Genomic DNA, 14,418 nt, shown 5'->3' on the forward strand with positions numbered 1-14,418 from the left:
ACTAGCATATATTATGTGCAGGTCTAACTTTGTAAGCTTTTTATTTTGCTTTAGTAACGCAGTTCTTGTGGTTTAATTACTTCAGCAGAGTTCTGCTTCAGTGGTTTCCTGACACTCCCATTTTACCAATTTCTTTATAAATTAGTTCAAGAATCATTTATTTATTCCCCTTTCTTTTGTTTCTTCATTCTCAAATATTTATATCATAAAAGGTCTGCAAAAAATTCATGTGAGTCGCTAGGGGTCTTTCATCACTATCAGGACCACTGCCAAAATAAGTTTGTTGTGCAGACCTGAATCATAGCAGCAAATATGGATAATGGTACAAATAAGTTAGATCATCAAAAGCTAAAAGAAAGATTATTTAACTCACTAAATAATGGTGGATAGTTAGCCAAATTTTAAAGATGATGTTTGAAATCAAATAAAATGTTCTTACATATTTTCTATTATATGAATACCCACTTGTCTTCCCTCCTTCAATCTTAGTAAATAACTGACTGAACAAATCACATGAATGATCCAAAACAGAATGAGTGAGATGAAGCGTCACCATGGAAAGTACTAATATACTTACACACACACAGGCACATGTACATATATATAAGAATATTTTTTCACTTTATATTTTCCTTGAAGCTGTGCTCTTACAAACATTATGCTGAGCCTTTTCGATACCTTTGCACTGGAATACCAGCAGTAACTCCAAGCTGGTCTCTTTCTGAACAGCAGGACATGTCGCTTGCAGGCGAATACTCCTACGCAATAGGTCACACCCGGCTAAGGGGCTGGACAGAAGAGCGTCCCGTGGGGCCACGGCCTCCCCCCCGGTTTTCTTTTCCTTCTTTTATTTATTTATTTATTTATTTATTTATTTATTTATTTGCCTCGCCCCACGTTTGGAGGCCTCCCTTCAAGGACCTTCTGCCCGCAGCGTGCGCTGCTTCTACGCCCCGGCGAGACTTGGGGAAGCAGATGAGCTTATTGGCAGGGGCACAACGGCGAGGTGTTCTGGGGCTCTAAGCGCTGCTGCTTCAGACTCACGCAGTGGGACGCCCTTCCTCCTAAAGCACTCTGGAACAGGTCAGGGTATATTGCAAATTTGTCATATTTTTGTTATGAAAAAAAAAAGAAAAGCTAAGAAACAAGTTAGATTGATAAATGAAAATGTATTTTACCTTTATACATGCTATACATGTCATGCAGATGAAGAAATCTACAGGTTATACAGTGACACCATAATAAAATATAATGTGACATTTGTCAAACACAATGTATCACAGCAAAACATTTTTTTTTTTTTATTTAGGAAATAAATGTATGACTAATTTGGAAGACACAGTATCATGCTACAGCCTACTGCACAGTCAAAAGAAAGGGCTTTTGTTTTGTTTTGTTTTCCCTGAAGTACACTAACATAAATAGAGCTGGATCGCTGTAGGTATGTTTTCTTTATCACACACTATTTCATTGGTTGCTTTCCTGCTGCTGGCTTTAAAAAGCACAGGAACAGGGCTTAAAGTGAGTTCAGGCTATACTGTGAACTCTCTTACATAATAATAAAGTTTTCACTTTTTTTTTTTTTTTTTTGTGTTCGTTTCCAAACAGATTTGTATTTACTACTTTTCTCTTTTCTTTTTAACAAGGAACTGGACAAATATGTCCTCAAAGCAGCATATGATCACATGAAAGTTATCATAGTTCACCAGCAGAAATAAAATTAATATTGTATGGCACATAATGTCTACGCATTATACATTCTCGGTGTGCAGTTTTCCATACAGATGCTTATAGGATATGAAGGAGGCTAGCAGTGTTCTCTGTGTCTCTCTCAGCTTTTGTATTTCTGCGGCAACACTTTTACATCGTTTTGCTGCTGACTATATTTTGTTGTTGCTGAGCCTATAGGAAGACAAAACCACTTCTCGTGGTGATCGAGAGCCTGCTGCCACTAACCACGTGGCTGCATCCCCAAGGATCAACACGTTACCCGACCACCCCCCGACACACTCACTGGGACCCACTACAGTTGCACAGTACATGGTAAGGGATTACACCGGGCACCCGGCCCACGGTGCTTACAGGTGTTACAACAAGGATGATTTTAACACATAAGTGATAGTCGCTCCAGGACTATTAGCATTAACCAGTAACTGCCACTAGTGACTAAAAATGCCAACATAACCGTTAAAGGATAACTCCTACACTCCACAGTCAACAAGAAGGCTCTTTTTGACTCCAGCAGTTGTTTACTTTTCATGCCTCTTCAGCTACAGCTCTGAATTATACACTTGCTTAAAAGTTGCCAAGGATTCCTTATTAATGGCAAAAAAAGAAAAAAATAGGCACAGAACTGAAGTACAATATATTCAATTTCAATGCGCTGTGGGCAAACATCATCATTATTTACAAGAAAAAGATATCTAAACAGAGGAATGAGAAAACTTAAGACAGAATGATTTTAAAATAAAATGCGCATTGAAAAAAAATCACAGTGAAGTGTTCATATGAATTTTAAATTAAAAGAAGGAACAAGTGCTTTATTAGCAGCTAAAGCTCAAATTCTAATGCATACTTAGTCTTCCCTGAAACTACCATGGCTCTAGATCACCAGTTTCTACCAAAAGCAGCCAGTTATTCGACGTTTCCCTTGGGAAGACAGTTAGATTCAGCTCTGATTATTTGAAATCCAGTGTTCAAGGACTGCAGAAGCTTTTTCAAGTGACAAGCTCATATTTTACTGCCAGTAGCATCACAGGGATAGATATCCTCCACAAACTGCTACCTCTGTCAATTAAACAAAAGAAAACTAAGTCAGTTATGCAAGTGGGGTGACTTCAGTTCCATAATTTAAAATACTCTCTTTTGTTAAAATTGTCTGTAGCATTGCATTTCGTAACTGTCATTACCATACTTTTCTTTTTTTTTTCTCTCATGTAATTTGCTGGTATTCCAGGATAAATTATTCTACACACAGCAGTGAAAAGGGTAAGCAGAAACAGTAATTCACAGAATCACAGAGTGGTTGTGGTTGGAAGGCACCTCTAGAGACCATCTAGTCCAGCCCCCCTGCTCCAGCAGGGACACCTACAGCATGTGGCACAATTACCATTTTCTAGGCTGGCTCTACTTTTGGCTGGTTTTTTTCCACACTAACAGGCTTCAAAAACATGTAAGAAAAGCATATGATTAATAAAGCAAAAGCGCGACTCTCTTCTCACTACGCTCTGAATAGATAAATGAAGTGTTTTCATTTACCAGATACTTTTGGTTGCTACGATGCGCTCAGTTCACACACGGTGCCAACTTAAGAGCAGCTACGAATATGGAAGATTATGCTCAATTTAAACATCCTGGAGACCAGCTCTTCTTCTCTGCACATATGCTGTTTACCACTGATACATTCTTCTAGAAAGCTCATCAATAATCACAGCAAGTTATCACGATTAAGGGTGTTTATCACAATACTGTACCTTTGTCTGTTTTGCAGAAAAGCAAGGTTGTCAACAGATAGAATTGAGTGTATTTTCCTGTCCTGGACTGTTAAATCCCTCAATCAAGTTTTTGTTACAGTCATCTAGGCTAATGGTTTCACTGGAGATTTTGGAGTAGGTAGCTTGGCCTGTAAAATCCAGAAGATCTTCTAGAGCCTTGGAATTACTTGTCCCGTTTTGGTCGAAGGAAACACTGGGCATGAGTTCGTTCATGGGTGAATACTCAGGGATAGAGATGAGCTCTTCTTTTGAAACCGGGCTACAGAAAGGACAAAGGAAAGAAGATGCAGAAACAAAGGTGTGTGACTTGTCATTAAGTAGAAAGCAATTTTTTTTTCTTCTATCAGAACATTAAAGTCCTCTTTATCTTAAGGCTGGGTACAGGAAGACTTTACCTAAAATTTATCCCACTCCAAACAAAAAGAGATTACTACTTAAAAACTGATGTTTGTGGTGGCTGTGTGAGGTGAACATTTATCTCTTAAGAATACATTTCAGGTATCATATCCAATGGTTTACCAAACAACTACTGAGCAGACAATCTCACAGTACCTTCACATTTCATTACTGGAATATACTACTTTTATTACATCTTGCAAATTATAGTCCTCATCCTTCAATCTTTACATAAAGCGTCTACATATGCTCTTGTTTCACAATCAAAATAAAAATGTATTTCTTAAGATCTCGTGACGTACTTCAGACACAGAAATCACAGAGAATTTCATCTCAGGAGTGTTGTGACCAGCTGAGCCCTCGCTGAGAGCAGTACGGCTGGGACACACTTCAGTGTGGGGTGCAGAAGGCAGGGGAGGGGGTTCCACTGAGATTTTTAAACCCGCGGAGGTGGTGGATAGGCTGGGAGCAGAACTGCTGCAGATCACATCCTGCCACACCAAAACTGGCGGGTGCTACTGACACTAGCAGGAGATTGGGTTTAACAGGGATCAAAGAACATTTCCTAGAGGTGCTGAGCTGTGGGACGTGCTGCTAGATGACGCCCCAAGAGCGTCAGCAAGGTCAAAAAGGAGTCAGACCCACTCACGGGCAAGAGGCCTGTCAGGGGATACCAGAAAGGGAGAGACAGGCCCTCCAATGGCCCTTACACAAAACATCCGCGTGGTCTGGACTGCAGAAAGCAGCTGGGCTCGAGTGCTCTCCCCAACTATTTTTTTCCTATTGGTATTCTCAGAGTGAGGAATAATGCAGATGGACCTCTGGTTTCACCCAGCATGCCATTTCCTACATTCTTTTGTGGATTTATTGGAAGTAGTGAAACAGGATAAGGGGTTAATTTGGCTTGCTGATTAGGGAACTACAGTATCAGAATTCCATGTTTAAAATTCAGAGTGAGGTTTCCCATAGCAACCTTATCATCTTCCTTCTTTCACACAAATCTTCCCATCAAAATCCAACAGTATTTACAAACAGGAAGTTGTTTATTGATTTCCATATATTTCTTCAGTTTAAATATATCAAGAAAATTATGAATTGCCCATTTTATTCTGTTTATATGGAACTCATGCAATTTTGATACGAATAGAAAACTGGTGGCACCTGAGCACCATCTACAGCAATTACTTTCACAGTAATGCACCCTGAATTCTCAGGACAATCTGAAAGGTTCGGGCAAATTTGTATGAAACTGCAAGCAGGTAAAAGTTGCCATATTTTTCTGACTTGTTTTCACAGTTAGTTCTTTTAAAAGATTTAGGAGACCTCAGATAGAATGCTGAGGTCTCCTTAGCTTTCATCTCCAAAAGAAACAACTGCAAGCAGGCGGCGTAGAGTGTTCTCAGTACTTTTCTCAGCGTGTGAGTGAGACGAAGGTGTCGACTTTAATCTGAAGGCAACAATTTGCCTCTGGGCAGCTGCGCCAGCGGGAGCGCACCAGGCTGCAGACACCCCGCTGACACGTTCAGGGTAGGCGCAAAGGGGAGGAGTGAGGATTAACAGATAAAAGGCCAAACTTTAGATGCAGCTAACATGAATTCCATGATTTCTGCTAGTAGATGTAGCCTGTACCTCACATCCATAGACTGAACCTCATCTGTTGAATCTTCCATGCAGTTAGCTTTCCCATCAACAGCGTCCAGCTGAATAAGTCCCGACACGGACTTCAGTCCGTTAGCAACTACGTCTTGGGAAGGCATCACAGAGGCAGTACTTTCTGGGCTTTTGTTTTTCAGACAGGCTGCCAGTCCATTGATCTCTGAAAAAGAAAATATGACAGTAGCAGTACCTGTGTTTAAATCATTAAAAAAATAAAAAAGCTTTTAAGTTACAGATGGAGTAGAAAAGAGTAGTACAGTGGGAGCCAGTTTCATCTATGATTCATTGTACTATATTGTCAATCCTCCTTTCCACTATAAAATTGCTCTTTGTGCTACATTTTTCTAAATTTAAAGAAGCCAAAAGAGAAGGCATTTTTTATGTCATGTAGTAAAAGCCTTGGGCAGGAGCAAATATAATATAGATAAATCGCACAGTTACATTTTTTGATCATTTTTACAATATATATGCTGCTTTCGTCAAATCATATCAAACGCAAGAAATCTGAAGTAATATAAGCCCTTGCAAACTTGGTTGCATACAATTTTTTTTTAACCTACAAAACCAGAAGAAGAACATAGAAACTGAATCAATCTGTAGGTTGGAGCTTCTCATTACATAGGTGCTACCTCAGGTACTCTGTGGGGGAAAGACTTTCTTCCACTTAAGTGGCAAAACAAAAGGTGAGCCCCTGGTTTCTAATATTCAACCCATTTACACAAATACAGTTGTTTCTTTTGGAGATGAAAGCTAAGGAGACCTCAGCATTCTATCTGAGGTCTCCTAAATCTTTTAAAAGAACTAACTGTGAAAACAAGTCAGAAAAATATGGCAACTTTTACCTGGCTGGTTGAAAACAAGGGCTTTTGGCTGCTTTTCCATGTTCAGAGTTGATGGTATCTCCAGTTTTGGCTCTTCCTTCTGCAATCAAGTAACAGAACAACTGTATGAGACGAAGGACTGCAGCTTTCATGGAACTGATTGGACTCAGAGCTTGGGAGAGTGCCCATGGCAGGCAGGTGGTCCAAAAGCAACAGAGGATTTTTTTTTTTGTTAAGCATAGATTAAAAAAAATTAACAAACAAACAGCTTGAAATGTCAGATAGCTTAGTAAAGTAACTAAGGAGTCAGCTTCCTTAGTAGAAAACATAAAATAGAAGTGAAAACTAAACGGTCCCTGTTCTCCACCCCACGTTCCTGGCAGGCTTGATGCAAGGAGCTCAGCAGCCCGGTCGCGCTGGCAGGCACAAGGCTGGAGAAGAACCAAGACACCAGCACAGGCTGCAGCTCCACCAACAGCTGCCACCACCAAGGAGTGGCCTCTGCCCCCTCTCTAGGCACAACACAGGGTCGGTGACACAGGAACAGTCACTCTTAGCTCTCAAAGGCATGTAAGATCTGGGGATACAGCACACCTAAACACACCTGCTAACATGGAACTCTGCTCAGTGTTCACATATGGGTTATACACTAAAAAACCAAATCAAAAGCCGCACTGTTTCATACCTTTACTTCCGGTGTTTCACTCCTCCTTGTCCTCTTCATTATTTCATCTATTCTCTAGAAATGAAAATAAATTAGAGCATTAGAAGGCAGGTGACATGCTTAACTCAAGAGAGTTAATACAGAAACGTGTTTCTCTACTGTGACATCAGCCCTGCCTCTCCTGAAAAAGGGAAGATTATTAAGAGAACAAATACAGAAAACAAAAGATCAAAAAACAGATGGGCTTTTATGCATTAGGTCTCACAAAACATGACTTTCTCATTAGATACAATTTAGAGAAAAATATTTTAATACTGTGTGTTTGCAGCCATGAGCTCTGCTCTGCTCCAAAACAAGATACTTATTTTGTCAACAATAGCTATCATTTCCATCTGGTTGCTTTTCCAACTATTTTCAAATGGTTGCTTTTTTAAATAGTTAGGCTTTCTAGAATGCAGGAGTAGAATAAAGTATTTCAAGTTATTTCTGATAGAAATGTGGCAGATGTTACCCTAAAAATCACTTCCTAACTCTTTACCCATGAAAAACCTCATCTCTTTGCACCAGAATGCAAGGAAATGGTCAGATTTAAAGTCATTTTGGTTTGATACTCCAATCTGCAACTGTAACATGCCTCCAGCACAGTGGTATACAATTAAAAATAACATCCTGGAATATCATGTGTGGAAAGAAGACTTTTTACAACCAGAGGTTCTGTGCTGTGCAGCTCTGCAGTTGTCCCCTCTTTGCTGCCACAGAGCTGTATGTAAAGCTAAATTATGCAGCTTCAGCTGTAAACTTGTGCAGAAACAGTTGCAGTGGTTACCAGACAGTCATGCTGCCACTGTATAATATATATAACCAGAGAGGAGGAGGGAGGAAACCTGTTTTTTAATCACATTGACTTTCTCAATTAAAGGCATGAAGCTTTTGTTGAGTAGGTTTTTGTAGGCCGAGTAGGTTGACAAAGTTGCTTATTCCACAATAGTCTGTGGTGTCCCGGGCTGGGCAATAACCACCATTTGCCCCAGCACGTCCTTCCTCGTTTGTCTCAGGCATTTAGCTTTGTGGGTAGAGGCTCATTCTGTGTCTGTTTAATTCCTAGTGGAAAACCATTTGCCTTAGTAACTCAGCCTCGTGACAGGTTTTGATGGCCTTGTTCTCCTAACTTGCAAGTAGCATATACTGCATGAGGCAAAAATAGCCATCTGCAATCCTGCCCAGATTGTTATTTGTAGATTTTAATGGGTGAACTTCTGGGCTTGTGCGTTTAAACAAGAAATGAAATAATTATCTTAAATGAGAAACAAACATGTACCTTCTTTCGCTCCAGTCTTTCTTGCTCAATTTGCTGCATGATTTGTTCCCTTTCAAGACGAAGCTGTTCAGCTGCCTCACGGGCTTTCATTTCTGCTTCTTCCTTCTAATCAAAATATGCAAAATATGATAGCTCATTATTTATTTCAGGCAGATTATCAAATACTACACTATCTTATACTTCCACACTTTGGATATACAGGTATATCCAAATCGCTGTTGGCAATAGCCATCTTCTAATATACAAAAAGTTTCATATTTTTAATTGAGGTGATACCTGTTTCTCAAGTTTGGCTTGGAGCTCTTTTTCTTGCTTCTCTTTCAGCATCTGCTCCTCCTCGGCTCTCCTCCTGGCTTCCTCTTCTGCCTTTTTTCTAGCTGCTTCTTCTTCGCGTTTTCTCTCCTCCTCTTTCTTACGAGCTTCTTCCTCTAGACGAAGTCTTTCTTCTTCTGCCTTTCTTTTCTGCTCTTCTCTTTCAAGCCTGCATAAATATTCCAGTATTTTAAAAATATTTCACCTCGTTTAGTGTGAATCCTGTCATATGCTTGGCATGAAATCAGCATCAACCAACACAAGCATGAGTACACATGTCTATGGAGATGCAGAGACATGGCTAAGAGGCTGAGCACAGGTTCAGAATTCAGATGGCTACTAAACTTCCATTCCAATCTTATTTTTCTTTCAAAGATATCTCATAGAAATTGTATTTCCCTTTAAAAACAGCATGATAAAAGAAAGAAAAAACACACTAATTCTGATTTCAAATGGAACAGAAAATTAACGTTCTGTAAGGTTCAAATGTAAAAACATCCTTCTTGCACAGCATTTCAACCTCAGTGTTCACAAGCAAGTAAATCCTTCCTTCCTTCATTTCAGCTGAAGATAAAGAGGCTGAACAAGCAGCTACAAAGTTTCTTAAATCTATGTTGGTGACTGGCCAGCCCATTCAGGAGCTGCTTTGGCTACTGATCATTCTCTCTCTTTGCATATTGGGAATTCAGTAAATATTTCCATTGGGCCCAACTGGCAGAAGCTGGTGACTCAACAGACAGGCAGATTTAGTGCTTTAATATTAGGGACTTGCAGGAAGGTGGAATTCGTTGACACTCGCAACCAGAATCCAACACTGAGACCAACCTAAAAGCCCTTCCAAGGAGAAAGCCATGTTTCATGGCTAGACACAGCAAACTTCACTTTGCCCACACTGTTAATGCCCTCAAGTGCCCATGACAGTGTTGGTCAAGGAGATCAATTTCAGATTAAGTTGGTGCAAGATGCCCTGCAGTCTAAAACATATAATACTGAAAATGTAGTTACTGAAAAATTGCTCCTTCCACATGGACTAGCTTGTTTAAAACTAGCACAGGTATTTAGTGTGCACATATTGGAAGTGTTTCAATGAATAGTTTTGTCCTCAAGCTACTTAAAGGAGCAAAATTATCATTTTGCAAGAGTACTAGACAAAGACTGCAAAAGATACTAATGAATCATGGGTCAAAATTTGAAGAAATAAAGACTTCAGTTTTTTTAAGCTGACAGCAGCTGTCTTGATGGTGAAACAACACAGTTTCTACCATCTTCAGTGGTAGAAGTTACTGTACCAACATTTTGGGGACAAGAAGAGTACAAGGTCAGTGCAGTCCACAGTACAAGCAGCAGAGAGAGATTATTATTAGGTAAGAATTTTCACAAATTAGCAGAGATACCTTTCCCGTTCTTCTCTTTCTTGCCTCTCCCTTTCTTCCTGCTCTTTTTGCAGGCGTGCCTGTCGTCTTTTCTCAGCTAGAATTTTTGAAGCTTCTTCTGCATCAGTTGTTCCTGCTGTGAGCTTCCCTGGAAGGATAGCACAGTTGGAAAGTTAGGCAGGAAAATGGGAGCGTGCCCAGCACTTCCACACTCGGACAGTGGCTGAAATGGGGCTGGCTCACACCGTTAAGCCATCCTTGCTTTCCCAAAGCACATATCAGCACTTTCAGCAAGTGGAACATTTGGTAAGTAAGAATATCCCTGGATTTCAACATGCTCACATTCCCATTAGCAACACGTATTTTCCAAACAGGAGCTGCCTTGTGAGAATTATACAATTACTGGTTCTGGTAGGGGCTTTTGCAGGCACTCAAAAACCCACCACTGAGTAGCTTCATGAAGGAACAGAACCTCATGCTTTAGAAGTTGAACGTGCCCACAGCACTTTGCAATGCATTCTTGCAATAAAACTCACCTTCGCTATTTTCAGTCTTCCCTGCAGAAGGCACGTGCTTCTCAGAGGCTCCCTGAGCTGCCTCATCGGCGCGCGCGCCCGGGGGTTTCTGGTGACTGACGTTCTCCTTCTCCTTGTCTGCTTTCTTTTTAGGAGTCTCCTGGCTGAGATTAGAAGTGGCACGATGCTTCACAGGTGAGGCTGGGTATTGTTTGGCATTTTTAGGAGACTGAGGATAAGTCTTTGCAACTGTCCTGATGAGGAAAACAAAAGTCAAAAGGGTCTATTATGCAACTGGGTATGAAGTTCCATCTTTACATACCCGATTCGTCTTGTTGTCTCTGGTTACGTGGGAATATCAGTAGTTTTGCACAATACTGCATAGAAAATACCCTGGAGGCAAAACAATCAGAACCTGAAATGCAGGAAATTATCAAGCAAGTGCCAATGATTACAGAAAAGTCAGATATAAAAGATCAAAACTATTGTCTGAGTTGCAGGGAAGTGATACGAAATCATGAACTACCAACTGCCATTTCATAAATAATTTGGTCAACAGCATTGTATCCAGTAGCTCATATCAGCATTTAAAGCAAAGCTATGATTGCTTTCTGTCTGGAGCAGTTAGGATGAGTTGTAGTGTGATGCTTTCATCTGAGTACTTTTCAAATATGGTCTTTTTCTAATACCATCTGTTTTTCTAAAATAGCAGCAAATATTGCTATACTGAGGGTAAAACTGGGCAGCACAAAAAGACACAGAACTGACCAAATCATTCTACAGTCAGCCCCACTATTTCAGTGTTTTAGCCAGCATGAAGGCAACAGACTGAAGGTTCAAAACTGAGGCCTGGGACTTTTTACAATACGTTTGCCTATTGCCTGTGCTCTAGATTGTGTGATAACCTTGACATCAGTTCTTAGACAGTGCAAGGGTAAAGATACTTGATATTCAGTGAAAACATGTGCACCTTAAAGAGAACAGATTACATGCAGACACAGAACTACATACAACCACTATTTACTATTTATACAGCAGCAGTAAGTAATATTAAGTACTTGTAACATTAAGAAGGACCACATGATTATTTTGGAGGCAACATAGATTACAATCCTCAAAGAAACAGTGATTTATGGTGAATCACATTAGAAAAAATAATTTCACATTAAGGGGAACATTACACATGCCGTTTTAACCTGTCTTACAGATATGCAATTATGACACAAATGTATTATCCCTTATCACCCTTTTTCATCTACACTATATAGACTTTCATGTACTCCAAACAATGTTTTCTGGACTATGTACCCCTCCTCACAGAACATAAGCATGAAAAATGTGACTATTTGTGAACGGCTGAGAATCTACGGACCAGAGCGCAAAGTTTTGTATAAACCTAACTGTGTGGCCAGAAACTACTACCATCAATTCAGCATTTACATTATGGAGAAGACAGTAAAAATCTTGAGTCTTTCCTCCTCAGTGCAATTCATAAACTTGGGTCAACTCCTATACATGGCTCACACATGTGCCTTACCATTAGAGCCATTTCCAACTGCATTTCATAAAAAAAAAAAAAAGTGAATAAGAGGGCAAAGAGCCTTTTTTATGCTTCTCCAAAGCCCAGAGGATGCTCTTGTTAATCAGATACATCTTCCAAAACGCTGTCGCTTCTTGCTGTCTTTGCTTTGTGCTTCTGCTTTCACCATGTACCTCTCGCAGTGCTTTTAATTTAACTTCTAATGCTGTTAATTTAACTTGTTGTGACAGGAGGAATGAAAACAGTCCTATAACTAAGGCTGAGTCATTTTTAGTAATAGTAAAAAAGAAATTGTTCTCTAATAAAGACATGACACTCAGTTTAAATTTAAGAGGTTGGTAGGAAGGAGTCTAGCCAGGAGAACTATGTATCTTGCACCGCATCAGGATTAGAGCAGACAGGCTGCACAACTTACCTGTTGGACAAGAAACTGGCACTAAATGTGTTATTTAAATAACACAGCTTTGAGCTTTTAGACCTGGTGATCTTTTTGCTTACGGCTCTTACTGCTGAAAGAGCAAGTATGGCTTTACATGATTTAGAGCAACTGAAAGGGAGAAACATGTGAAAATCAGCTCACTGCAGGAAGGACAACAGCACAGTGCAGGGAGTGGAAAGTAGAGAAAAGCTATCAGCAATAAGAATCTTTCTTCAGAAAATTTCAAATCATTCATTTGATGCCTGTAAAAAGTACTAAGTGAAGAGTTTCCACCTTTTATTTAAACATATTGTCATCTGGCACATTTAGCACTGAAAAAAAAATGTTATTGGAAAAAAAGCATTACTCCTCCTAGTGTCCGTAGGACGCTACTTTTTACCAGAAGGGGACAAACTTGATTATGAAAAACAGAAAATGGGATCATTAAGGGAAATATACAAACACCTGCAGATGCATCTGCTTAACATCTAGTGTACCTTCAAAAAGCCTTTAATTTTTGCCTTGGAAAAAATGGAGGGGATGTAATGAAATCCTTGCAGGAACTGGGAACACAAAACTGTGCCTTGTAATACGAATACCAAAGAATTAAGAAAAAGACTCTCAAAATTGTAGCATATTACCTGAAACTTAGCTGATCTTGAACACTAGACTTTTAAGAATATGGATGTACAGGAAGCATTTTCCTCCCAACAAAGGTACAAAATAAATTTTTCTGCTGCAATTACCTCACCTAAGCCCCTGCACTGACATGGGGGCAGCTGCTGGTAAGAAGCTGTTCTCATCCTGGCTCCCACAAGCATCTCTATCAGGCCTGAGAATCCACAGATGCTTAAATTAAAACGTCTCTTATTTGCAGTTGAAGAGGCACAGCAGTGGCCCACACCACAGAGCTTATCTCAGGGACTGCACAAGGGGAGCCCCGGGCTTATTTGAGCTAAGCATAAAAAATAAAGCACATGTAGTGCTACCGAGTCGGGGGCCACATCCAATTCTGGACATAAGCAGCAAGGCAGAGAGCAGAGAGCTTCACAGGCCAGGGACGTGGCAGGCCATCGGGCAGAGCAGCTGAGAGGGCTGATTTGAAACAAGAAGTCTGCAGCCCTGGCACTGCTGCGTTTCTCTGCCCCCCGTCTCCCTGTTATTCCTGCTAACCAAAGCTCCCCTGAAACCACACAAAAGGCTTCTGTCCTCAAGCTTGCTTTCTGAGACCGCGCTGATCAAACGCTACTTCTGGGGTCTCACATTTTTACTCTGTTATCTGTGCTATGTTCTCAAAGGATTTTTTTTCACTCTGAGTTTTGATCTTTTCCAGCCACAGAAAAGAGAATTTCATGTCTCTCTTACATTTCTTAAAAGAATACAAACTTGCTATAGCTCTATTTAATATTACTATTTTATTTGATAGCTGCACTGCTACAGATGTGTTCAAAACCTTGAAGTGTGCCATCCTGTAGGGATTAAAAATATTCTTAAATTCCACAGATAATTTTAAATTGAAAGGAAAGATCAGACAATCTGACAGAGAGTTCCAAAAGCCTCACTCCCTGCATTTAAATCCAAGGACCAACCAGATCATCACCTGTCACTGGAATTGCATGAAGAGCTGAATATTTTTATAGAGTTGGCCAAGCAGGATTATTATTTTTTAATTTCTGAGAGGAAATTTCAAGAGTGCTGAAGCAGAACTGTTTTTCTGGAATCAGTAGCAAAGATTTATTTAAATGCTCTTTGGTGAAGCTCTCAAGGTCACAGAGGGTATCCTAATTGGGCCATGTTAAGATTAAATGTTCAGCAATACATTTCTAGCCGTGGTCAGAACTAGATCCTCTTGAGGTCTCTTACTTCCTCCATACAGCATCTACTTCTTCCTCTAAGCACAACAGTTTGTAT

General features: G+C 40.0%; 1 protein-coding gene across 1 annotated transcript in view; it reads right to left on the reverse strand.

The window, feature by feature from the left end:
* Positions 1-2,538: 2,538 nt before the first annotated feature.
* MAP7D2 (MAP7 domain containing 2) overlaps positions 2,539-14,418 on the reverse strand; it is a 67,025-nt gene continuing 55,145 nt past the window's right edge. Inside the window, exons 10-18 of the mRNA XM_088532745.1 lie at positions 10,571-10,803; positions 10,056-10,182; positions 8,626-8,830; positions 8,350-8,454; positions 7,053-7,106; positions 6,389-6,467; positions 5,520-5,706; positions 3,474-3,753; positions 2,539-2,787 (exon numbers count right to left, since the gene is read on the reverse strand). Coding sequence (XP_088388871.1) covers positions 3,504-3,753; positions 5,520-5,706; positions 6,389-6,467; positions 7,053-7,106; positions 8,350-8,454; positions 8,626-8,830; positions 10,056-10,182; positions 10,571-10,803 — 1,240 coding nt within the window. The 3' untranslated portion in view covers positions 2,539-2,787; positions 3,474-3,503. The remainder of the gene's footprint in view (positions 2,788-3,473; positions 3,754-5,519; positions 5,707-6,388; positions 6,468-7,052; positions 7,107-8,349; positions 8,455-8,625; positions 8,831-10,055; positions 10,183-10,570; positions 10,804-14,418) is intronic.

The sequence above is a fragment of the Tinamus guttatus genome, unplaced genomic scaffold (assembly GCF_059628265.1).
Source record: "Tinamus guttatus ecotype Peru unplaced genomic scaffold, ASM5962826v1 Tinamus_guttatus_pri_ptg000470l, whole genome shotgun sequence".
NCBI lineage: Eukaryota > Metazoa > Chordata > Aves > Tinamiformes > Tinamidae > Tinamus > Tinamus guttatus.